This window comes from Mesoplodon densirostris, chromosome 11, assembly GCF_025265405.1.
Source record: "Mesoplodon densirostris isolate mMesDen1 chromosome 11, mMesDen1 primary haplotype, whole genome shotgun sequence".
In the NCBI taxonomy this organism is placed as follows: domain Eukaryota; kingdom Metazoa; phylum Chordata; class Mammalia; order Artiodactyla; family Ziphiidae; genus Mesoplodon; species Mesoplodon densirostris.
In genome coordinates, this window is record NC_082671.1 from 52,646,050 (window position 1) to 52,671,184 (window position 25,135).

The 25,135-nt window shown below is 41.3% G+C and overlaps 1 protein-coding gene across 1 annotated transcript in view; it reads left to right on the forward strand.

Annotated features, from left to right (window-relative positions):
- The window catches only part of SLC38A1 (solute carrier family 38 member 1), a 66,069-nt gene that overhangs the window by 26,384 nt on the left and 14,550 nt on the right, over positions 1-25,135 (forward strand). Inside the window, exons 4-6 of the mRNA XM_060112617.1 lie at positions 2,343-2,418; positions 2,711-2,826; positions 24,430-24,503. Coding sequence (XP_059968600.1) covers positions 2,343-2,418; positions 2,711-2,826; positions 24,430-24,503 — 266 coding nt within the window. The remainder of the gene's footprint in view (positions 1-2,342; positions 2,419-2,710; positions 2,827-24,429; positions 24,504-25,135) is intronic.

The following is a 25,135-nucleotide window of genomic DNA, read 5'->3' on the forward strand; positions in this document are numbered from 1 at the left end:
AGTATTAAAATGATTCAAAATCTATAGCTCTTTTTGACTTACGGTTGTCTTTCATTTCCTCTGAAGATGAGCACCTGCTGTTTGCATTGTTTTGTGTTAAGTAGAGTGAGGGATATAAAAAGGAATGAGGCAAAGTGTCTGCCCTTGTAGCACATTTAGTTTATTTGGTAAAACAAGAATGTGGACAACTAACACTGGCAAAAAAACCCAAACCAAAACAAAAACGAGGTAGGGAGAGTGGTTGAATAGGACTATAAACTCTTAAGTAACTGGTTGATAACTTTTTTTTTTTTTGGTTTGGTTTGGTTTTTATTGTGATGAGAACACAACAGGAGATCTACCCTCTCAACACATTTTTAAGTGCACAATACAGTATTGCTGTGTACAGGCATGACGCTGTACAGCATCTAGCATAACTGACACTGTATGAAGTACATTTTTTTAAATTAGTTTCTGCTTTATAACAAAGTGAATCAGTCACACATATACATCTGTTCCCCCATCCCTTCCCTCTTGCGTCTCCCTCCCTCCCACCCTCCCTGTCCCACCCTTCCAGGCGGTCACAAAGCACCGAGCTGATCTCCCTGTGCTATGCGGCTGCTTCCCACTATCTATCTACCTTATGTTTGGTAGTGTATATATGTCCATGCCTCTCTTTCGCTTTGTCACAGCTTACCCTTCCCCCTCTCCATATCCTCAACTCCATTCTCAAGTAGGTCTGTGTCTTTATTCCTGTTTTACCCCTAGGTTCTTCATGACATTTTTTTTTCTTAAATTCCATATATATGTGTTAGCATACGGTATTTGTCTTTCTCTTTCTGACTTACTTCACTCTGTATGACAGACTCTAGGTCTATCCACCTCATTACAAATAGCTCAGTTTCGTTTCTTTTTATGGCTGAGTAATATTCCATTGTATATATGTGCCACATCTTCTTTATCCATTCATCCGATGATGGACACTTAGGTTGTTTCCAGCTCCGGGCTATTGTGAATAGAGCTGCAATGAACATTTTGGTACATGTCTCTTTTTGAATTATGGTTTTCTCAGGATATATGCCTAGTAGTGGGATTGCTGGGTCATATGGTAGTTCTATTTGTAGTTTTTTAAGGAACCTCCATACTGTTCTCCATAGTGGCTGTACCAATTCACATTACCACCAGCAGTGCAAGAGGGTTCCCTTTTCTCCACACCCTCTCCAGCATTTATTGTTTCTAGATTTCTTGATGATGGCCATTCTGACTGGTGTGAGATGATAGCTCATTGTAGTTTTGATTTGCATTTCTCTAATGATTAATGATGTTGAGCATTCTTTCATGTGTTTGTCGGCAGTCTGTATATCTTCTTTGGAAAAATGGCTATTTAAGTCTTCTGCCCATTTTTGGATTGGGTTGTTTGTTTTTTTGCTGTTGAGGTGCATGAGCTGCTTATAAATTTTGGAGATTAATCCTTCGTCAGTTGCTTCATTTGCAAATATTTTCTCCCATTCTGAGGGTTGTCTTTTGGTCTTGTTTATGGTTTCCTTTGCTGTGCAAAAGCTTTGAAGTTTCATTAGGTCCCATTTGTTTATCTTTGTTTTTATTTCCATTTCTCTAGGAGGTGGGTGCAAAAGGATCTTGCTGTGATTTATGTCATAGAGTGTTCTGCCTATGTTTTCCTCTAAGAGTTTGATAGTTTCTGGCCTTACATTTAGGTCTTTAATCCATTTTGAGCTTATTTTTGTGTATGGTGTTAGGGAATGATCTAATCTCATACTTTTACATGTCCCTGTCCAGTTTTCCCAGCACCACTTATTGAAGAGGCTGTCCTTTCTCCACTGTACATTCCTGCCTCCTTTACCAAAGATAAGTTGACCATATGTGCGTGGGTTTATCTCTGGGCTTTCTATCCTGTTCCATTGATCTATCTTTCTGTTTTTGTGCCAGTACCACACTGTCTTGATTACTGTAGCTTTGTAGTATAGTCTGAAGTCAGGGAGCCTGATTCCTCCAGCTCCATTTTTCGTTCTCAAGATTGCTTTGGCTATTCGGGGTCTTTTGTTTTTCCAAACAAATTTTGAAATTTTTTGTTCTAGATCTGTGAAAAACGCCAGTGGTAGTTTGATAGGGATTGCATTGAATATGTAGATTGCTTTCAGTAGTAGAGTCATTTTCACAATATTGATTCTTCCAATCCAAGAGCATGGTATATCTCTCCATCTATTTGTATCATCTTTAATTTCTTTCATCAGTGGTTGATAACTTTTTATGTGTGATGTTTTGGTAAGTAATAAATCATTTAGTCATGATGTTAAGTTTCAAGTCATTATCATGAAATTAAATCATAATACGTCTCTTTACAGCAAGTTTATTTCTGATCGTGAAAGTAGAAGGAGTCTCACGAACAGCCATTTGGAAAAAAAGAAATGTGATGACTATGTAAGTGTCATTATAATAAAGTTTGCTTATTTTTTTAAATTACATAAATTGTGACAGATGTTTAATTCATCCAGCATAGTACCAAAAACATAGCTATTTATTCACCAGGTTATTCCTCGGAGCCTATGTATTTTCTCCTGAAACCCATTTAAAAAAAAAATAACTAGACCACTAAGAAAGGATTCCTTGAATTTCATTTCCCTGTTGGTTCCTGATAGTGCTTTCTTTAAAGGCTTTGGCGTGATGATCTGTCTTGAGGACTCTTTTGCTTAGTGTGACTGTCTCTGTTCAGATTCCAGGAACAACCTCCTTGGGCATGTCTGTTTTTAACCTAAGCAACGCCATTATGGGCAGTGGGATTTTGGGACTCGCCTTCGCCCTGGCAAATACCGGAATCCTACTTTTTCTGTGAGTGTTGACACTGCTGTACTTTTCATTTAAAAACTGTATTTTCTGTATGTTTCTGTTCATACGCAGAAGACATTGGAAATATTTCGAAATAGTTCTTATTTCTTTCTATGTTTTTACTAATTTGGCTAAGTTACAGTGCATCCTTTTACATTGTTTGTTTGAATGATTTTCCAAGAAGCACCTCATGTTTATAAGAAAGTAGAAGGAGAAAATCTTTTTATTAATCAAAAATACCAAAATAAGCACTTGCAAAAAGGATAAAAGATTTGAAAATAGCACTTTTTGTATTTTTGGACTCTAGACTTGTCACTTTAAATCTCAGCTATCAATAAATGGTGAAAATATTGAGGTGTTTAATCCATCCAGTCACCACTTTGGTTGGTATTGGATAGCTGTGGAACACGTACTATATCCAAAGGTAACTGCAAATTCATTTGTAAGAAATATGCAAGAAGCATAGAAGTTTTCAGTGTTTTAAAGATGAGAAATTATTCTGTACTTTCCCCCTGAGATTCAGTGAAAAGAAAATGGGCAATTTTCTTTTGAAATAAGTTAATCTCAAACTGTTGAATGAGACTTTCTGCACATGTACAGAGGGCTTAATTTCAGTTGGAACGAGATGAAGACAGATCATACAATTTATACCAGGAAAATTCCCACCCAGCCTGATTTCTCTCTCAGATCTCAAAGGAGTAACAGTGGTGCTTTCACCCCTGACGACACTCATGCTCTTCACTGGGCTTGCCCCGTAGTCCTCATTGCCAGATCCATCATTTCCTTGGAAACAGTGACCAAAATGTCTACTAATCCTGCAGATTGTGTTTATTCCTTTAGAAAGACTTAGAAGACTGTGGTGGAAGTGCATTGCTACCCATTCCACTACTCAGGCATCAGCATGCAGGCTGCACCATATTGGTCCACAGCACTAGGGATTAATATTCATACTTTTGTGTGTAAACCCACTAGAGGTATCCTTCCTAGAATCAAAACAACTCTGTGTAGGACAGAGAATCTAATACATTACCTTCCTCTTGTCAACCTAACCAGTAAACCCAACTGTAGCCTCCTCGCTTTATTGCCCCGGCTGGATCTTTCTAGGTGGTCTTTCTATTTACGTATATCATGAGCCAAGTGGCAGGTTTTAGGGTAAAATGACAGGAGTTGGATAAAATATTTCTGTGGTGATACTTTTTTGTATGTGTGGAATTCTGACCCTGTGATGATACCATAGATGGAGTTTGAGCAGCTACACATGTGATTTTCAGTGCATTGACATGAAACACCTGACTGCTAATCTCAACTCCTTTTCTGAATGGTTGTATAGTCCAGCAAGTTACTTAGCTACTCTGAGCTTCAATTCCCTACTCTTTGAAACAAGGAAATTGCACTAGAAAAATCTCAGAACCTGTTAACCTCCAAAACCCTATGGTCTGTGACAATTTTCAGTCATTCCAAAGCTGGAAATATGTTTGGTTTGGACATGTGTTTTACACTGATTTCTTTCTTTCTTTTTTTTTCTTCGTTTCTGTGCAAGGGCTTTCTCTAGTTGTGGCAAGCGGGGGCCACTCTTCATCGCGGCGCACGGGCCTCTCACTATCGCAGCCTCTCTTGTTGCGGAGCACAGGCTCCAGACGCGCAAGCTCAGTAGTTGTGGCTCACGGGCCCAGTTGCTCCGCGGCATGTGGGATCCTCCCAGACCAGGGCTCGAACCCGTGTCCCCTGCATTAGCAGGCAGAGTCTCAACCACTGCGCCACCAGGGAAGCCCTCTTTCTTTTTAATTATTGTAATATATCAAGTAGTTATATGTTAACATAGGATAAAGAGTCATTTCTTTGATGATGATAACGAGAACAACTCTTGTGGCTCTTACTCTATGCCAGAAACTGCTCAGAGTGTTTTACGCTGAATCCTGACAAGTCTATGAGGCAGGTACTGCTGTCAGTTCTCAGTTCCCGTTTAAGGGAACTGAGGCAAGGAGAGTAAACTTTTATTCTGGAATCTCTCTTTGTCACCATCCTATGAATCCCCTCCACCTCTCTTCTCTGCTAGATCCCTTGTTCCCTGTATTTCATTTCTTCCTCTTTCTGGATTTACTTCCTTGCTTTTGCTGTTGAGAAAGGGTAAATAGAAATAAAATTTTTGAGGCCTTCATGTCTGAAAAATATTTTTATCTTACCTTCACCATTGATTGGTAGTTTGGCTGGATATAGAACTCTGTTGGCAATCATTTTCCTTCAGAATTTTGAAGGCATTACTTCATTGCTTTCTAGTTTTTTCTGTTGTGGAGTCCCAAATGCTTGTGATTCCTCATCTTTTATATGTAGCCAGGCCTTTTGTTTTTATTTTGTCTTTTCTGGACACTTGCCAAATCTCTTTGTTCCCGATGTTTCACAATGCTGTGTCTTGCTGTGTGCCTTTTTTCATCCATTGTGTCAGGCAGCTGGTACATCTTTTCTTTTAGAAATTCATGGTCTTCAGTTCTGGGACATTTCTTACATTGTTGTGTTGATGAATTCCTTCCTTCTCTTTCTCTTTTCTCTCTTTCTGGAACTGTTACCAAGATTTTGGACCTTCTGGACTAGCCCTCTAACTTTTTATTCTTTTCTTTATTTTCATTTCTAAAGTTTTTCACTATACTCTCTGGAATATGCCACCAATTTTTTCCCAACTCTTTACTGAATGTTTTATTTCTCTTATTATTTTTTTACTTACAGGGGCTTTTAAACTTTCTTTGAATGTTCCCTTTTTATATTATTTTGTTTCTGTTTTACAATTTCATTGTTTTCTCTGAGGATTCTAGTGATGGTTTTTCTCTGTTATGGAAAATTTCAGACATCAAGTAGAGAGTCTAAAAGATCCCTGTATTCCCTTCATCTCATGACCATGCTTGTTTAGTCAGCCCCTCACCCAGATTGTCTTGAAGCAAATCCCAGCCATCACATTGTTTCATCCATAAATATTTCACTGTATTTCTGTAATATATAAGGACTGTAAAAACATAACCATGATATGCCATACCCAGAAAATTAACCACAGTTCCTTATATCATCAAATACCCAAACAATATTTAAATTGCTCTGCTTACCTTATTTTTAAAAAGCAATTGGATTGTTTAAATCAGTACTCAAATCAGGTCCATATACTACAATTGGTTGTTATGTGGTTTAAGTCTCTTTCACTCTGTAGGTTCCCCCATTTTCTTCTGTTCTTTTCTGCGCAGTTTATTTGTTGAAGAAACTGGACCATTTGTCGTATAGTGTTTCCCATAATCTGAGTTCTGCTGATTGTATCCCTGTGATGCAAGTTGATTTTTCTGTTTGTTTTGGACTCTTTCACTTCAGAATCTTTCCTTAGATATCAGGTTGTCCTTCTCTGTCTGCTGTATTCAAGTATTGCAGGGGGTGGACTGGAACAAGGCTAATTGGAGCCTGGTACACATGAGTGGGGTTTGTTGGAAATAGCTTCACTAGAGGTGCTGTCAGTAGCCCTTTCCTTGGGGAACCAGCTGTGTCAGTTTCTTCTTGGCTGTTCAGATCACCCCGGGAAGATCTTCTAGTCACCTGCCTGTAGGGTCTGGGCACTGCTGCCATCTTTATGGGAACCAAGTTGGGGGAAAGGGCTTGGGTGAATATCTCTGTGCATGTGTCCACCCAATCCCCCCTCCCTCACAAGTTGTGCTCACTCGGAGAATTACATTTTATACTTTTCAGAGAATATATTTTCTATATATTTATGTATCTTTTGCCAAGATGGGAGAGGAGCAGTCACCCTGCTTTACAGAGTAGGTGCCTGGTCTGGGGAATCTAGCTATTTCTTAAAAGAAGTTCAACAGATCCTCTTTTTTTAGTTCATCCTGTCCATTGTTCCCTACTTCCAGTAATGCCACCAGGGCCTTTTGGGAATCCTGTGGTGTAAACTGGATTGGTCTTGGCTTTCTCCACTGCCAATTTAAGATCCAGCTCTGTCCACTTTCCAGCTTCTGAATTTTTATTGCTGTTGTCTCTTCTCTCCTGTTCTTACTATCCTAGCAGTTTTATGCCTTAAGAAATCGCTTTACTGGATTATTGGGGCCAGGAGAGCAGGAGTAAATTCTTGTTTTCAACCTACCATTCCTGGAATTTGGTTGATTTTTAGTTAGACTGGTTCAGGGATAAGTGATCTCTTATCTCATGACTCTTCCATTTCTGATTGAGACAAAGAATTGGGTAAAGGTGACTTTTAGAGTTGCAGGAAGATTTCCTCTGGATAAAACTCTCATAGGTTGTTTGGTTCTTTGCAAGACACATGTATAGCAAGCACAACACACCAAACCTTCAGGTTAAAGCTCATGAAGGTAGTTGTATAGAAACCCAAACTTACAAGTTTTTCACAGAATGCAGAGCTCTCCTACCTCAGAACAAGGGCTCACTCTGTGTTATAAAACCAGCTGTTCCCACAACTGCTCAAGCCAAGAAGCAGTTGGCAGGATGAAGATAATTCATCTGGTACAGGGCCCCGTTCCAGACTCATATTGGCCAACGCAGAGAAAGAGCCCAAGGCTGTCCACGCTTCTTTAGAAAAGCAGCTGGGAAGGCTCCTCTGTGTCTCACTGAGGCTGGGTACTGGGCTCTTCATTGGAGTCCTCTGGAAACTTGCTGGGGTGATTTCTTTTTGCTGGATGAGTTTGGGGCTCATTTTTTGGACCTGACTCTAATGGCTGTCATTCCTGTTTAACACATGTCTGATTCAGTTCGATTCAGTGAATTCAGCCCTATTATAAGAATGCTGTGAGGTTTTGTGTTATCCTAAATCCTGAGGCCTCATAATTGCATCTGAGGAACCGGAAGTATGCTAGTGGTGGATCTCAGTGCACAATTGTTCTGAAGGTGTATGTTCTCTGTTGGAAGTAAAATGGGGTTGTTCCCTGAGGCAGCAGTTTGGGGATGTGCTGAGGCACGGGTGAGGGTACAATGCACCTACTGAACTGAGCTTTCCTGAGTGGGATCCAAGGCAAAGGCAAAGGGTGCTGAAGAAATCTCTTTCCACTGCATCCTCCTCTTCTATGGCTACTCCTTTTCCACAGCTTCCCCATAACTCCATCATAGCAAAAGTAGGAATTAAAAGTAAATATTGGGCTTCCCTGGTGGCGCAGTGGTTGAGAGTCCGCCTGCCGATGCAGGGGACACGGGTTCGTGCCCCGGTCCGGGAAGATCCCACATGCCGCGGAGCGGCTGGGCCCGTGAGCCATGGCCACTGAGCCTGCGCGTCCGGAGCCTGTGCTCCGCAACGGGAGAGGCCACAACAGTGAGAGGCCTGCGTACCGCAAAAAAAAAAAAAAGTAAATATTAGCACAGAAGAACGATGGCTTTTGTTTTGTTTATTTCACATTACCATCTCCCCAAATAGGAAAGTTACATTTTCTAAAGATTTCTATTAAACGCATACATTATATAGAGAATTAATCTCTGAAGAGCATGTGATCTCCTCACTGTGCTAGGTAAATGAGAGGTTTATTACACTGTATGGAATCTGATAAAGTAATAAATGCTTTATATTTTCCCATAACTTCTTAGCATGTATCATTATTATTTATTACTATTTTAATCATGTAACCTTTAAGTTTAAAACCATGAAAAATGAGAATGTAATTCATGACATTGCTGGGAGCTCAAAGAGATGTCATAGTTTATCATAAACACTGAGTTTGTAAACAATCTGTTTGAAATGATAATTGTGAAACAACGTTACAATCTGAATGAAACAATAGTTTAAATTTTATTTTGGTTGATTATAATTCCTGCCTTTTTTTGGTGTCTTCCATTTTCTTTCTCACTGGGGTAGTGGTTGTGAGAATAAAAAAGATAATGTATCTAAAAGCACACTTTGAAAAGTGGCACGCAAGAAGACATTTATTAGTTAGTACAACCCTGTAGGGCTGCTATAAGAAACTAATGAGTGAGCGTGTGTGTGTGTGTGTGTGTGTGAGAGAGAGAGAGAGAGAGAGAGAGAGAGAGAGTACCAGCAGTGCCTGGTACATAGTAACACTATGTACTAAATGTTTGTTAAAGTATTAATTAGGTAGTTACCAAATAATAGTTAACATTTATTGAACAGTAACTATATATACCATGTTATCTCATCTAATCCCCACCAACAACACTATGAAGTAAATGTTAGCCCCATTTTACAGATGAAGTAACTGAGGCTTAATAACAACTTAGAAAATAGGGGAGCCAGGGTTCCATGTTCCATCCAGGATTTCTTGAGTCTAGAACCTGAGTGATCTAAAACACTATACTGCCTTTTAGTGATGCCTTCAGAAGCCAAACTTACATTATTAATGTACTTCTTGAGACAAATTTTATTCTTATCAGTGGATACTTGCAAGTTAATCCTTTAGCTCTTTAAAATCACCTTGTAAAATCAGTCAGTGTTTCTGAACTATTTTACTACTGTTCCACCAAGAACCGTCACCTTTATTGTAATGAAAATAGTTCAGCAATACCAAGGGTACGAAATTGTGTATCAGGGGTGGTCAAGTTTCTGGTCGCAGCAAGTACAATACATGCCTCGAGTATATTGTAAAACCAGTAAACTTTTTGAACTGCTTCATATTTATCATATCTGTGCCTGACTTTGCCTCATGTGCTATTTAAGATTTCCCACTGCCCTTGAACTTAATTCCTTCCAGGGCTTTAAGTAAACTTTTTGTAATTAAGAATGGAAAACCAAGAAATAGCAAAGTCAAATAACACCAAGTTCGTTATTAGGGAATTGGTTAGATAACCATAGTAGTTCCATAAAATGGAATATTAGACTGCTGTTTAAAGGAGTAAGATAGACTTATATGTACTGTATTGAAAAATTAAAAACAAACTGAATATTGGGTGGAAGTGAGGATGGGGGTGGATTGCGTAATATGTGCATGTATTACACAGACTGTTTGGGAGGGTAAACAAGAAAACTGCTGACAGTGGCTACTTCTGGAGGGTGACATGGGGTCTGGGGGTGGAGCGGGAGTGGAAAGTTTATACTCTTTAAAGTATCTTTTCACCACGTGCTTTAGGGGAAGAAACTAGTTGAGAAAACTGGTTTTTAGAGAACTTCAGACCACTGCGACAAGATTTTTCCTCTTTCTCTTTCCTGCAGAAAACTTGAGAAAAAAATATTTTCGGTGTCGCTATTTAGACCACAAGAGCTAGAATGAGTGATCAATACAGTGCCACCTGCTCCAAACTGCATTTTCACCACACTTCCCTGCAGACTGCCTCTGCATCAGCTACACCAGCCTCCCTCTCTTCTGTAGGGGCCACCGGGACCGTGCCCATCACCTCAACCTTTCTGCCACCCCCCTCCCATGCCGTCCCTGTGCTTCTGAATCCTGACTGTCCCGTAAGACCCAGGTCCGATGCCATCTCCAAAAGTGTTTCTCTGATCTTCCCAGGTGGAAGGAAAGATCTCCCTTCCTTCTCTTTTTGGTGTAGCCTTTATCTTTCTAATAGCAAGTATTACTTCCATTATTTAGGAGTATATATTTTGTTCCCTATTGAACACTGAGCCCTACAAGGGCAGGATTAATGTCTTCCTTGTCTCTCTCCCCACAACAGGATCTAGAACAGTGCTTGCCTATAGCTGATTCTCAATAAAGTTTCCCTGAAATGAAAAGAATATGTAAAAATTAGCATAGTCTTACATAGTCTTACAAGGCTTTAGGGCAAACAATGGCTCTCATAATTTTGCAAACTTATCAGAGGGAAAACATCAACTCGGGGGTTTAGTTCAGCCTCAGATTTAAAGTAGGCTCTGGAGATGTAATGAAAATTATAGAAGTTTAGGAAGGGACTCACCACCCGTTGGTTATTTTCCTGGGCATGCCTCCTTCATTTGAAAATTCAAAATAGTTAGAGACTGTTAAGAAATACTGTACAAGGTTAGCACTGCATTGCTAAAAGGGCGTTTGTTGCTAAATTGCTGTTTGCAAAAAGGACAGTAATTGTCATTGTCAGTTTACAGCAATTACCTTCACTTTGTGGTGGATTGTTTGTTCCAATTGTAGGTGAATTCTTCTCTCTCTCTCAGTATTTACCTTTGTGGACCATTATCACTTATCATTATCCTACCACCAAAAAGATGCAACATTGTATTGTCTATAATCACAGTGTTTACAAACAAATCAGTAAATAGCCATGCCGGTAAAGATAAATCTATAAAATGAGGACTCTATAAACAAAGATCAGACTACCAGGTGCCTTCTCTCTCTAAATTCGTGTTTTACAATTCAGCCTGCATAAGGGGTAGGCAGAAATGGAATTAGAACAACAGACCCATCAACACATTGCCCTAAGGCCTGTTCAGATATTATAGCTATTTGATCGTTACTATCGTGTCACAAAAATGGGCTTCTTGTTCTTTCAAGAGGTTTGCAGTCTCAGAAAACTGCCTCAGCATAGCTCTCTGGTGTTTCTAAGTCATTTTAGCAAATTCTACCAAATTGGAGTGAGATTGCAGTGTACCTTTGCAAATACTCTGCATGTTCTTGAACTGTCATTGCTCTGTTACTTTCCATATATTCCCAAAAGTTTGAATCACACCCACCAAGGTGATAATTTTGCTTTTAGCAGTAACAAAGATGGTTTGTGTGATGTCTATCAAGTCATTCCTGGCAAATGCTAAGTTGTCTTCTCTGTGGGCTCCTAAGCAGGCAATTCTTTGCCTCCTAAGGAAAGACCCAATTGGATTTTGTGATATCAAAACAGGGCGATGAAGAGGAAGTCAATAGGAAACGCTGCTCTTCTGATGATCCCAGGAGGTCCCTGGGTAGAGGCACACTCATCTTACGTCTTACGTCAGTCACTTACTTGTTTTCAAAATTCTTTGAGTTATAGTCTCCGTTCCTTAGAAATGATTTGAAGAGAAAATTGTTGTCCTTCAGCTGGCAGCAAAAATCATTGGCATCAGAGTCTCTTGTTTGGGAATAATAATACTGGAAAGGGAGCAGTGGCACATTCACGCTTGCCAGCATTAGAAATACATGTAGAAAGGACAGCGGCAGTGCCATTGAACTCTAATTGAAATTCACTGGATGAAGAACTTTTCAGAAATGGGCAAATAGGAAAGGGGGAAGGGGTGTTGTGCTAAAAATGAGTGTCTATTTTGTAAACAGAGCTGGCAAGTGTAGGCGATGGGTCCCACCCACTGTTTTTAAAAGTTGAGCACGGGCTTCCCTGGTGGCGCAGTGGTTGAGAGTCCGCCTGCCGATGCAGGGAACATGTGTTCGGGCCCTGGTCCGGGAAGATCCCACATGCCACAGAGCGGCTGGGCCCGTGAGCCATGGTGGCTGAGCCTGCGCCTCCGGAGCCTGTGCTCTGCAACGGGAGAGGCCACAACAGTGAGAGGCCCGCGTACCGGAAAAAAAAAAAAAAAAAGTGGAGCAGTTATGCTTAGTTGATGAGTCATCTGATATGTGTCTGATAAGGGGGTTCCAAGAAATCGATTCTCTTGACCCCAGGGACGTAGGAGTGTGGGGTGTGTGTGTGTACGAATGTGCAAGAGTGTGTACACTGAGCTCACTCAGTCCTGCCTGCACTGTGTTGCATCGGGTGCCCCGGTACTACCCAAAGATAGCAGCGTGACCCCCATTTTGGAGCCCCGTGTTTTTCTTAGTCTGCAAGAGGCAACTTAACTAAACTGTCTAAGGTTTTAACAGTACTGTTCACGGCCATGATGTGTAGAATGCCTTTAACATTTACTCTTCTGGGTTACAGTAGGACAGATGTGTATCTGCACAGTAGATCTAAATAGTCCAGAAATTTGGATTTTCAAGAGTAGCTTGAACTTTTCTTACTCATAGAATGGTAGTTGGTTTAGTAGATTAGAAAACTGCCCTGATGTGGGCCAGTTAGTTTTGCTTTGTTCTATGGCCACACGCTTCACCTTTCATCAGGCACATGGTATTAATGATCTACATCTGTATCAGGGTTGGCAGACTATAGCCCAAAAACCAAAGCCACCTGCAGCCTCTGTATGGCTTTTACTTTTTTAAAGGGTTAAAAAAAGAAGGTAGTTATAAAGTATACATTGTTTCATGGAATCTTTATAACAATCCTATTTATCATCCCCATTTTACAGATAAAGAAGCTAAGATTCACAGAGGCTGAATAACTTGCCCAGGATGACACCAGTTGAGGGTGGGATGGGGAAGGGAGGGCAACGAAGGTGTATTCCTCTTAACTCTCCCATCTCTCCTTAAATGTGCGTTGTTACCATGGAAACAGCGTTGGAAAGTGTGAATGGAGCCAGTAATCCATCATTCCTACTGGAATGGAAGTCCAAAATGCCCACCAAGTATAGCATGTTCCTTTACCTAATGGTTATAGGGAATTCTTGTCACTCAGGAGTTACATCTTTAGAGTGTGATAAAGGGGGCATCGTTTTGAAAGGTAAGGATCTAGGTTTGAGGAGAAGGGAAACCACTGATCCTTGTGGAATGGAAGAAGAGAAAGGAAACCATGTCTAGAGTTATAAATGGAGTGCCCACAAAACCCATAGCCTTCTACCAAGGACTGTAGGCAAAAACAGGAAGTGGTGGTGGCATCTGGCTTTCTTTCTTGCTGGTACAACTTCCTCATTTAAACTCAGCCCTCCTCCTAACTTTCTTAACTTCTCAAAACATCAACTAAACTGATAAATTCTATTTCTCTCCGCAAATCTCTTTTAAACACTTCTTTCTCTTTAGGATTATATTAGATATTATTTGGTTTCGTCACCAGCGATGCGTATTCCTTTCCTCAGACAAAACAAAATATCTAATCAATAGTGAGGCGAGTTTAGAGAAACTTTGCAGCACAGAAGTTCGATTTGCCTACACGGAAAGAAATGGAATTGTACAAATAATTGATCCTCACCTGTTCCCTGCCCAGCCTTTAAAAACCATCCCTTTCATTCTCTAGTTCAATTTGTAAATATTACAAATAATCACGTGCTGCTAGATCCTAGTGTGCTGGTCCTCTGACCCTCACAATGTTGAAATTTGATTAGGGTGTAGTGACTAAGAAGTCCACTTTGGGTCTGAATAATTAGATGTTTCTGCTCCTTTCCATAAGCATTTCTTGAGCTCCTTAAATGAAATAAGGACTATATTAATGAGCTTGGGGCTTAAACAAATGCACACACCCCAAAAAGGGTTTGGAATAATAATACTTCTCATTTGAAAGGTTCCTTTATTTTTCATTTTAATAGTGTTATTGTAAAAGTAAGATAATCATTAAAGACCATTTGAAATTGCATAAAATAAAGTATAAAGAAATCACCCAAAGTCTTACTGTTAAAACAAGCTCTGTTAACATTTTGATATATTTTACTCTAAGTTTTTTGTCTTCTGCTTGGGTCTTGCTTTTTACACTGGCATTCTTCCGTGGACATTTGACTTTGGCAGACAATAGAGCATGGTGGGTAAGGACTTGAGTCAGACTACCAGGGTTTGAGGGCTCTGATGCTCACTTTGTGACCTTGGACAAAATACTGAACCTCTCTGAACTTCAGTTTCCTTATCTGTAAGGTAGGTAGTAATAGTACTACTCACAAGTAAAATATTGTAAAAAGTGCTTAGTGTGGGCCCAACATAGTAAATACGCTTAAATTTATGATTAGTGGTGATCAGTAAAGTGTTTTATTAATTATACTGAATTCTCATTGAAGTAAATGAAAGCTCTAGGAGTACATTTGTATGTAAAATATAATTTTGAATTTGTCAAAATATTTATAACTTCCCCATGAATTAGAGTCTCAGAACAGCTTGTCCCCCTCTCCTAATTTTCAGGTGTGTCTTCTTCCATCTAAGCTCTTGTTAGATAAACTTGCTCTGTGTGCCCTTTCCTCTCCACGTAAGCCTCTCCCACTGGCACCCCACAGGAACAAGGCTGCACCACCTACCTGCACGTACCCTCCAAACACCCTGCTTCTGGCTGCAGCCTCCTCTACTGCCCTCCAAGGGCTCCCCCTTGGATACTCCCACTGGGCCTGGCCTTAAATGTCACTGAGGACCTCTGTGCTTCCTTCCCTGTCCAGCTTAGAGGCCACGGTCTTTCACTTAAACCCCTTCAGGTCTTCCCCACACCTGAAATTCCCTTCCTCTACTGGCGCTCTGTCACACTAGCCCGGAAAAGCCCTGAATCTGAGCTCTCTCATCATACGGACGGGTGACACTTGAACTTCATCCTCAGGGAGCTCTCCAGCCCTTCCTTCATCCCCCACTGGCACTCTCTTCAGCAGTGTTTTTAAATCTTTATTCACTTCATAGAGATATTTCTCATAGGAAGAATAGGGGTGGAATGGAAGAGCAGCAGAGTGAGTGGAGATAAGAGGTGAATGACAAAGTGGGGAGGAAAGTGCAGGAGGGCAGAGACAGCCTGGAAATGTGGAAGAAAGGGAGGAGGTCGAAGAGAGCCTGGGAGAGACCCGCACCCCAGGGAAGGACTGGAGAAAGATGATTGGCCAGAAAACAGAACGTTTCCTACCATTTGTCCAATTCCCTTGTCCTGGGGTTTTACATTTTCTTGCAGATGATGAGCATCTATGTCTGTGAGTTTAGGAGTGAGGGGCTGTGGTTTGGTGGGAGATGATGTTAGATAAAAGCAGGACGAGCAACAAAGACCACTTTTTGTCCAGCAAGGTCGTTTTTATGTGGGCTCTTCTAATCATGAGGATGGTAAAAGTTTTATCTTTTTTAATCAAATAATTCATTTATTCATCAAATATTTATTGGTACGTTTTATGTGCCAGACACAGATGGTAAAAGTTTTATCTTTTTTAATCAAATAATTCATTTATTCATCAAATATTTATTGGTACGTTTTATGTGCCAGACACTCTCCCAGGCACTGAGTATATCAAAGAATATAGAAACAAAGGTACTTGCATGATTAAATAACATTAGAACGTTAGGATACTTTTCAATTCAAAAAGGACTTTGTGGGCACCAAGGGGCGGAGCATGGGTGCTCTGGCCCTGCCTCGGGTGCCAGCACGCATCTGCAGAGCCCTATGGCTCAGAGACACCCGTGAGCGCAGGCTGAGCATGGTAGGAGCCGCGGCCTCGTGAAGCCTCAGTGTAGAGATGCTGCTGAGACCAGCCTTTCCTAAATGACTTGGCCTGTCTTGGTCTCAGAGAAAAACACCAGCTTGTCAGTTGGTTCTTGGGCAGGGGATCTCCAGAACTCAAAGGAAGCTTGTGTAATTTTCTGGTGAGAAAAAGAAGAGGAACTACAGTAACGATTCACGTAGTAATTGCTTACTTGGATGGAGTGCCTCCCATGTAATAAGAAAGAGTTGCTCATCCCTCCTTTCTAGCTCTTTCTTCTTTGATTTTTTTTTTTTTTAAATTTATGGCTGCATTGGGTCTTTGTTGCTGCACGTGGGCTTTCTCTAGTTGCGGTGAGCGTGGGCTACTCTTCGTTGTGGTGCACAGGCTTCTCATTGCGGTGGCTTCTCTTGATTCGGAACACCAGCTCTAGGCACACGGGCTTCGTTTCTCCACAGCATGTGGGATCTTCCCGGACCAGGGCCCGAACCCGTGCCCCCTGCATTGGCAGGTGGATTCTTAACCACTGTGCCACCAGGGAAGCCCTCTTCTTTGATCTTGATCCTCTCCCAGTTTCTGCCTTCTCAGATGAACAGCCCCTACTGGCTTGGAATGTTATTAATGAATTCTTCCCCTTGGACCTTCTCCCAGGAGGATGCAGTGGCCCTGTGTTCCTAGAGGAGCACCACTCACCAGCGTAGACCTGACTCACCCCTGCTCTGGGCTCCGGGGCCACTGGAGCTCTGCTGAGATGCCTGTGCCCACCCTTGGTTACCGATGTTCCATTTTCTTCTCAAAGCAGAACTAAAAAGAGACAAGAAATTACCAAAAGCCTAGCTTTTTCCTAAGAACCTGCAGAAGGAGCTGTGCCCTAAGGTTGGGAGTACAGGTGGAGGACAAATCAGCTAAAAGTAGGCCCCAGATCCACTTTGTTAGGCCCAGCTCAGCTCCTTGTTTGGGCTGAACTGACCACAAAAAGGAAGATTATAACTGTGCTCTTAGGATTTGGGATGGAGGGCTTGGCCTAGGGATTCACAGGGTTTCAGCCTATCTCAACCAGGTGTCAGGGTCTCCCAAACGATCTCAGGCCTTGCCCTTGGCTCCACTCACGGCACCCTGTCAACCAAGACCATTTATTTGGAAAACCCAGCCCCTCCCAGCTCCTTGCTGAGTTGTATTGTTGATTTGTAGTTCAGAGGTACAAAATTAGTTGGTAATTAAACTGTTACTTGATGTCACCAGCCTGAAATGCAATCAGCTGGTAAGAAATAAAACAAGCATCTCTGGATATTATTTTTTAAAAAACTTTTATACTTTCAACCACGTTTAGAAGAAGGATTATATAGTGTGGTGAGCCTCGGGTCCCTTTTGGAAGGAAAGACATGGCGGTGTGGGGAAGAGTGTGGAGTTGAAAATACTTTAAAAATATATATCCTGGTGAGGTAAAGAATGCTCTACTACCCTTAGGAAGTCGACCAAAAGAAGCAGACAGGACTCGCTCTCACACTGAGAGCCGGTCAGGGACTCACAGGAATGATAATGGTTCAGCTGTAGATGCTTCCCTTCAGTGCAGTCTCACCTGGACAGCGGTGGGATCCATGTCGCAGGTATTCACGCTGAATACCTGCAGGCGGCGTGGCGGGCAATGTGGTGGCGCTGGTTCGGAGGTTGTGAGAAACAGAAATACTGAGATGGATATGCCAGGGGACCAGAGCTGGCAGCTTCACATCCTGCCTACTCCAGGCGCAGTCCATGGGCCAGCAGCACCAACACTACCTGCGAGCTTGGGAAGAATACAGAACCTCAGGTCCCATCCCAGACCTACGGAATGAGAATCTTCATTTTAACAAGATCCTAAGGAGATACGTATATACACATTGAAATTTGAGAATAGCTGCTTTAAACTCTGGCAAAGGAGAGGACAGGAAGAGTCATGCTGGGAGGGTTGGTAAGGGTTCTCTCTTTTTTGAGAGGAGTGGGTCCTGGAAGAGCTGAAAGCCCTCACCTGCGTGGCAGCCTTGAACACCCCCATCTGAGCTATTTCTGGATCCGCAGCAGTGACGGCTGCTTCATCTTCACCTCTTTCAAGGACTCTGACGCTCGGTTGAAGGATGTCGTATGATTTCTTGTTATATAGCTGGGCTGTTAAAAGATAGTCTCATCTCCCTTAAAGTGCTGGGAGGTTGGGGGTTTTTTTTTCTTGGTTTTTTTTTTTGAGATATAATTTATAAAATTTCCCAATTTAAAGGATAGCATTTGATGAGTTTACCCAAATAGAGTTGTGGAATCACCACCACAACCATGGCATAGATAGACTATTTCAGCCGCCTTAAGTGTGTTGGTTCCATTTATTGTCACAGCTTTCCATTTCATTAGCATAAAATACTTTAAAAAATGAAATTTTTTATAACATTATCCATATAATCTTTGGGTAAATTATAGAAGAACAAGAATCATAGTCCTATCAATATGATTCAAAACAATGACAGATAAATGTTTTTAAGATAGGTGTTTAGATGTTCATTGTTTTAATGTGTGAGTCAAAATTTTCTTGCAGCAAATAGAATAAAAATATCTAGGAATATTTAAGAAATCATGGAGGGACTTCCCTGGTGGCACAGTGGTTAACAATCTGCCTGCCAATGCAGGGGACATGGGTTCGAGCCCTGGTTCGGGAAGATCCCACATGCCGCGGAACAGCTAAGCCCGTGGGCCACAACTACTGAGCCTGCACTCTAGAGCCTCTGAGCCACAACTACTGAAGCCCATGCGCCTAGAGCACATGCCCCACAACAGGAGAAGCCACTACAGTTAGAAGCCCGCACACCGCAACGAAGAGTAACCTCCACTGACTGCAACTAGAGAAAGCCCGCGTGCAGCAATGAAGACCCAAACGCAGCCAAAAATAAATAAATAATTTTTTAAAAAAGCATATGAATTTAAAAAAAAATCATGGGGTATTGCTAGGGGACTGGAAATGGGCAAATTTCATCCCAGCTTTCAAAAGTAGTAAAAAGTATATCCCAAGCATTATTCTAGAGCAGATTTATTAAATAGCTTATTTACATGCAATTACTGCAGAAAATACTGCTCCCTGGGGGCAAATAAGGTTTTCTTAAATAGTCATGCTAACCTAAATTCATCTTTTGAGATAAGAGTGAACTGGTATAATAAGAACCTGCTGTATAAATAAATTAAATTAATTTAATTTAAAAATTCAATAAAAATAAATTCTTTTTCAGAAAAAAAAAGAAAGAGTGAGCTGGTAGGTCACCAAACTGGCTTAAGCAGAGTGTACCTTGATTTTAGCAAGATATTTGGCAGTCTCACGTGGTTTTACAAATGAGATTCTAATCTTTGTAAATTCACTTATACTTAGCTAAGAGTCCGTTATGTGCTGTGTTTGGTATTGGAAGTAAACAGGTAAGTAGGACAGGCCGTGACTGTGAATTAAACCATCGTGGCCTGTCCTACAGTCTAGTGGTGAAGAAGCATAATAAAGCAATAGAACAAAAAGATACCTCTGGCTGCTGGATGGAGGATGGATCAGAGGGGTCAAGAAAAGGCAAACAGGTTATCACAGTTGCCCAGAAATTAAAGATGACAGTGGCTTGGATTAGAGTAGTGGCTGTGGAGATGGAAAAAAAAGAAGCGTATGGATTTGGGATATATTTTGGAGGCAGAAATTATAGGACACTTGCCAGTGAATTAGAGATGAGCGATGAGTGAGTAGATGAGAAGTCAGGGATGACCTCCAGGTGTCTGGCTGGAGCAGTTGGCCAGACAGTGGGCCATTTTCCAGATGGTCTTGTTCCGTTCAAAAAGACCAGTGACTTGGTTGAAGGCAGACTCAAGATAGGAAGCTGGATAAGGTAGTTGATACATAAGTAAAAAGGATCAACAATTTAAAAAATATCACAAGACTGGAAAGATAAAAGGTAACGAAAATAAGTGCAGAGCCTTATACTTGGCTTAAAAAAAAAAAGAAGTGCACAGGATGGAACCAGGAAGACTGGCCTAACAGCAGTTCCCCCAGAAGCTCAACAAGAATGAAAAGTATGACTTGCTTTCATAAAAATGAAAACCAAAATAGTTTGCCTTAAAAGAAGCAGGATGACTACTGGGCATATACCCAGAGAAAACCGTAATTCAAAAAGACACATGCACCCCAGTGTTTATTGCAGCACTATTTACAGTAGCCAGGTCACGGAAGCAACCTAAATGCCTATTGACAGACGAATGGATAAAGAAGATATGATACATATATACAATGGAATATTACTCAGCCATAAAAAGGAACGAAATTGGGTCATTTGTAGAGACGTGGATGGACAAAGAGGCTGTCATACAGAGTGAAATAAGTCAGAAAGAGAAAAATAAATATCGTATATTAATGCATATATGTGGAATCTAGAAAAATGATACAGATGAATCAGCTTCCAAGGCAGAAATAGAGACACAGATGTAGAGAACAAACAAGGACACCAAGTGGGGAAAGCAGGGGTAGGGAGTTGGGGTGGAATGAATTGGGAGATTGGTATTGACATATATACACTAATGTATGAAATAGAAAACTAATAACTAATAGATAACTAACCTGCTGTTTAAAAAAATTAAAGCAAAAAAAAAAGACATACAGATGGCCAAGAGGTACATGAAAAGATGCTCAACATTACTAATAAAAAGAATTTTAAAAAAAAGCAAGATGTCTCACTCAAATTAATAATCTTACTGTGCTTTGCACTGTCTGGAACAAAACTAATGTGAGAGTGTCGTGCTTTTCTTGGCACACAGCCGTTAAAAAGGATGGATGAGAAACTGGACCACGACTGAGCTGTAAACAGCTGAACACTCCATCACAGGATGAACAGCTGAAAGTACTGGAAAAGTTAAAAGTCAAAGAGCACCATCTTAAAATGAGCACCGTAAGATGGACCTTTAGGTGGAAGAGGGGTTATATTTCAAGTAGATTCAAGTAGGTCCAGAGGGTAAAATAAGGACCCAAGATAAACATAGCAGCAGAAGTTTCAGCTCAACCTCAGTTCCAGTGCACAGCACTTTCCAGAAGCAGGATGGGTTGCATATGTGTCCCCTGACAGAAGACTTTGCAGACCTGGATGCCGATGTGTTGGCACAGAGCATAGAGGTTTCCCATCCTGCCTGAAAAGCTGGGCAGGGTAGTCTCTGAAGGTCTCTCCCCAGTCCGGGAGTCTAGAATTCTGTCTCCTAACCAGCCTCTTTGTTCTCAGGGGACACAAAACCTACTGGAATGTCCCTGCACCACGTTTTTCAAGGTATCGCTGTCACATGAGGGTTCTCAAAATCCCTGAACACGTTCTTCGCAAGACTAACTCTCCCGCCACTGCTTCCCCAGGGCCCGTGTTCAGTCATATGTTCTAGGTCCCCTTCTCTTCAAGGCTGAACGTCAGTCTGAACTATTAATACCTTGACAACTCAGTTGCCTGTTGTTGAGGTTTGGTTTCATTGAAACATGCCTTTTTCAGCGAGCAGCTTTTGCCCCAACCATATGAAAATTTTGGTCAATGGTTAGCTGTGTGAAAGCTTACATGATACCCGATTGAAATGAAAAAATGAATCACTTCTGTTCCTCTTAGCACAGGAATACCAGCTTATGTTTCTCCTCCAGGAAACCAAACTACATGTACAAATATTTACTTGGGTAAATAGGGGCACAGTCATGCTCAAAATAGAAGAAATGTTCAAATAAGTCCTTAGTCTCACGAGTCATTCTCCCTGCTCTTTCTTCTAGATGTCAGCTCCGACTGGATCCTCTTAAACTATTCTAGGATCTGTGATAACCAATTCGATATTTTATTGCTTCTTTCTAAGAATCTAAATAGGGAGATATCTTTTCTAAATTTTAATTCCATTAATGCTAGATTCTGTTATAGGCTAAAGCAGTCATAGAATTTTACATACAGAAGTTGCCTTTTAGTGACCTGATAGAAAAAGGGTTTTGCTTTATATTAGTTTTCAGTCTTGGAAGGGAAGGTCTATATGTTGGGAGGGATGGAGAAAAGGGTCTTCAGAAATTGGCTGTCAGACTTACTATGGGTCGTTTGGCCGGGGGTGCAGTGTGATGTCTCAGACATGAGAGCAAGGGGCTTGTTGTCATCACTGTGGAAGGATCTCATTCTGCTGTTAAGTTTGGGGAAGAAGATAGGTGAGCTCCCTGCTAAAATCTTCCCTGATCAACACTTTTCTCCCACTTGGAAAAGAAAAAGAGGTGATACCAGTTTATGAAGAAATCCTTTCTCTTGCCAAGGGCCAAAGGCCAGCTGAGCATCATCTACAGAGAAGTCCACCCAAAAGAATGGCTCAGAGCCTCTATGTGCAAGAACATGTGGTCCCAGGGCTACCAACGGGGGGAGCAGATGTTTCCGTAGAATGTTTCTTTTGCTACTGAGGACCCAGTTCTCCCTGGCTGAGGGCCTTTGGTTACCCATTAGGTAGATGTTAGTAATTATCCCCCCTACAACGTACATATTTCGAAAGGTCATACTCTTTACTCATTAGCCTGGGGCCCAGTGGTAATATGTCCTCTCCTCCCCAGGTCAGTCCCAGGAGAGTCAGTTCAACAGAGGACAGGGTAACTTCAGAAGAGCCCATGGCTGATCCTCAAATTGCATCCATTCTATCCCCAGTTGGTAGCCCACAGATCTGTGCCACAGAAATCCCCTGTGACCTGCCACAGGCGCATGTGGAAGTGGCCACTTAGGGTTTAGTATCAACATGAGTGAACTCTGAGTGAAACTCAAGGCTTGCTTCCTTAACATAAATTTTATCTTATAAGATGAAGGAAAAATCATACCACAGATGTGTCCTGTCTCTTACTCTCTGGCAGAGCATAGCAAATCATGTTCCATTACAGATCTCAGAACTGCTGGATTGCTTAATAAATGCTTGCTCTCAGTTTTTCGTGTCCCTTAACCAGAATAGGTAATAAGGGACTTACCCTCTTATTCACCCTCTTACTCAGGGATCTGAGTCAATATATGTCCGAATGTACTTCCTTACAATCATATCTTAACCTAAATTCCCCTTTATTAGCCGGTCAGTTGGACCTTCACCTGAAGTGTCAGATTTTCCATTCTTTCTCCCATAGATTTTCCATTCTTTCTCCCATAGATTTTCCATTCTTCCTCCCATAGATTTTCCATTCTTTCTCCCAGTGTTTGTTTTACCTCTGCCGAGCCCTGTCACTCTTTTATGGTTTCTGGCCAGTCTCTGGCAGCCCGTCTGCTCTGCCCTTGGCTGTCTGTACTCCCCCGTTTATTTCCCCATGGTTGAAACAGAGGAGAAACAAAATGCCGCGAGACAAGAGAAAGCTAAGAAGCAATGTTTCTGCCTGGGGCAAGGGGAGGTACCTGAGGAGGTGACATCTGAGCAGTGGTTCAGCAGGTGTGCGGAGTGGGGGAAGGGCCGGGAAGAGGCCCACGCAGACAGAATTGCACAAGGCGCCAAGCACCGCTCAGCAGTACTTGCTAGAAAAATAATTGCCTTAATTACTCAAACATGGAATCAATTGCAGTAATGCATTGTTCCTGGGACATATTTCCCTACATCAGGAAGTGAGCGGTCTTATCTAGGGGACTGGAATTTAGTTCTTTAAATAAATAAGCTTTATTTGCAATTCTTAGGTCTGTTTTAACCAAATGATTCAGAAATAATCTATGCCATCTCCCACATCATTCTAACTGTGCTTTTTCTCAAGGAAGGTTTGATAATGAGCCAGATGTATTAAAACAAAAACATGAGTTCGTCGTTCAACAAAGTCTTTTCATTCCGCTTGATTGTCTAACTTTCCCCATCCGTTAAGAGAGGGAAACTTATTATTATTTTAAGAGGAACCGGGTGCAAAAAAAAGTGAATTATCTCAGTGGTCTAACGTATAGATTCAAAGATAGCCATAGAGTAATTAGGTGGAAAGAACCTAGACACCGTTTGGCCTTCTGTTATAGGCGAGGGATGGGAGACATCAAGCAAGGTGCCCACAGTCACGTGGTCCTGGACCTAAGGGTCACTGCAGGCCTTTCCCTCAACATCCCCACTCACCCCACTCCCACCCTCACCCCCCTTTCTCACACTTCCTCACGGGGGGTGTCACAGCAAGTGCACCATAGGCCACAAAATCTTTGTTTCACAATGTTGTTTTAAAGTCACCTCAACTGAAATGATCCCAGAAAGCTATTTCTGTTTTAGGCTTAGGATTACAAAGCATTTGAATTCTTGGAGTTACATTCTAATGAGCAGTTCTTTACTTGGTAGAACGTTTTTACTGAGGATGTTAAGGAGGGTGTGACTAATAGGTTCCAGTATCTGGATCTGTCAATGAACAGTGGTAACCGTATAACATATAAATCAGCCTTGGCCTTTCTGTTGGTGTGGCCAAAAAGTTTATTCGGGTTTTTCCGTAACGTGTTACGCGAAACCTGAACGAACTTTTTGGCCAACCCAATGCAGTGTAAGGTCAGGGTCTGTGTTCTTTATAGCTATCACAAGACTTCTTTTCTTTGCTTTAGGGTACTTTTGACTTCAGTAACACTGCTGTCTATATATTCAATCAACCTTCTGTTGATCTGTTCAAAGGAAACAGGTAAGCCGATAGCACGTCTAGTTTTGTAAAGCCAGGGTAATTGATTCTCGTGGTGATATTGTGAACAAATGATACTCTCCCTGTTCAGCAACTTGATTATTAAAGAAAAACAGTACTTTGACCTGTCCTCACTGGAAGACCCATAGAGGAATTTACCTAGAGAAATAGATAGAGCAACATATAAGTTAACTTGTTGTGAACAATGAGCAAATAACATTGCCTTTGAAAGAGAACCCTCCGTTATACCTGCTTTTCTAGTTTAAGATGACTTCATTTTAAAGGCCTCGGCTTTTTCCTTAGGTCTTTATAAAATCAGACCAAGGATCCCATGTTTTTATATTATAGCCTCCAAGGTTTCAAAAGTAAACAGAGCTTTCATTCCCTTTCGTGCATATTCCAAGGAGAAAATGTGATTCCCAAAGCAATGTGGGAGTGAGTGTGCTGTGAAAAGACTTCAGGTTCTCTGGGCAGTGTAATACCTGAAGTGTTTATTTTCTGTTCCTGGGACACTGGATTATGTTTGTAATACTTTGACTTTTACTTTAGCTAAAACCACATTGGCCAACTATTACTGTATGTAGATGACTCCATTTAACTGGAACATTTTCTAATAAACTGCAGATCTAACCATT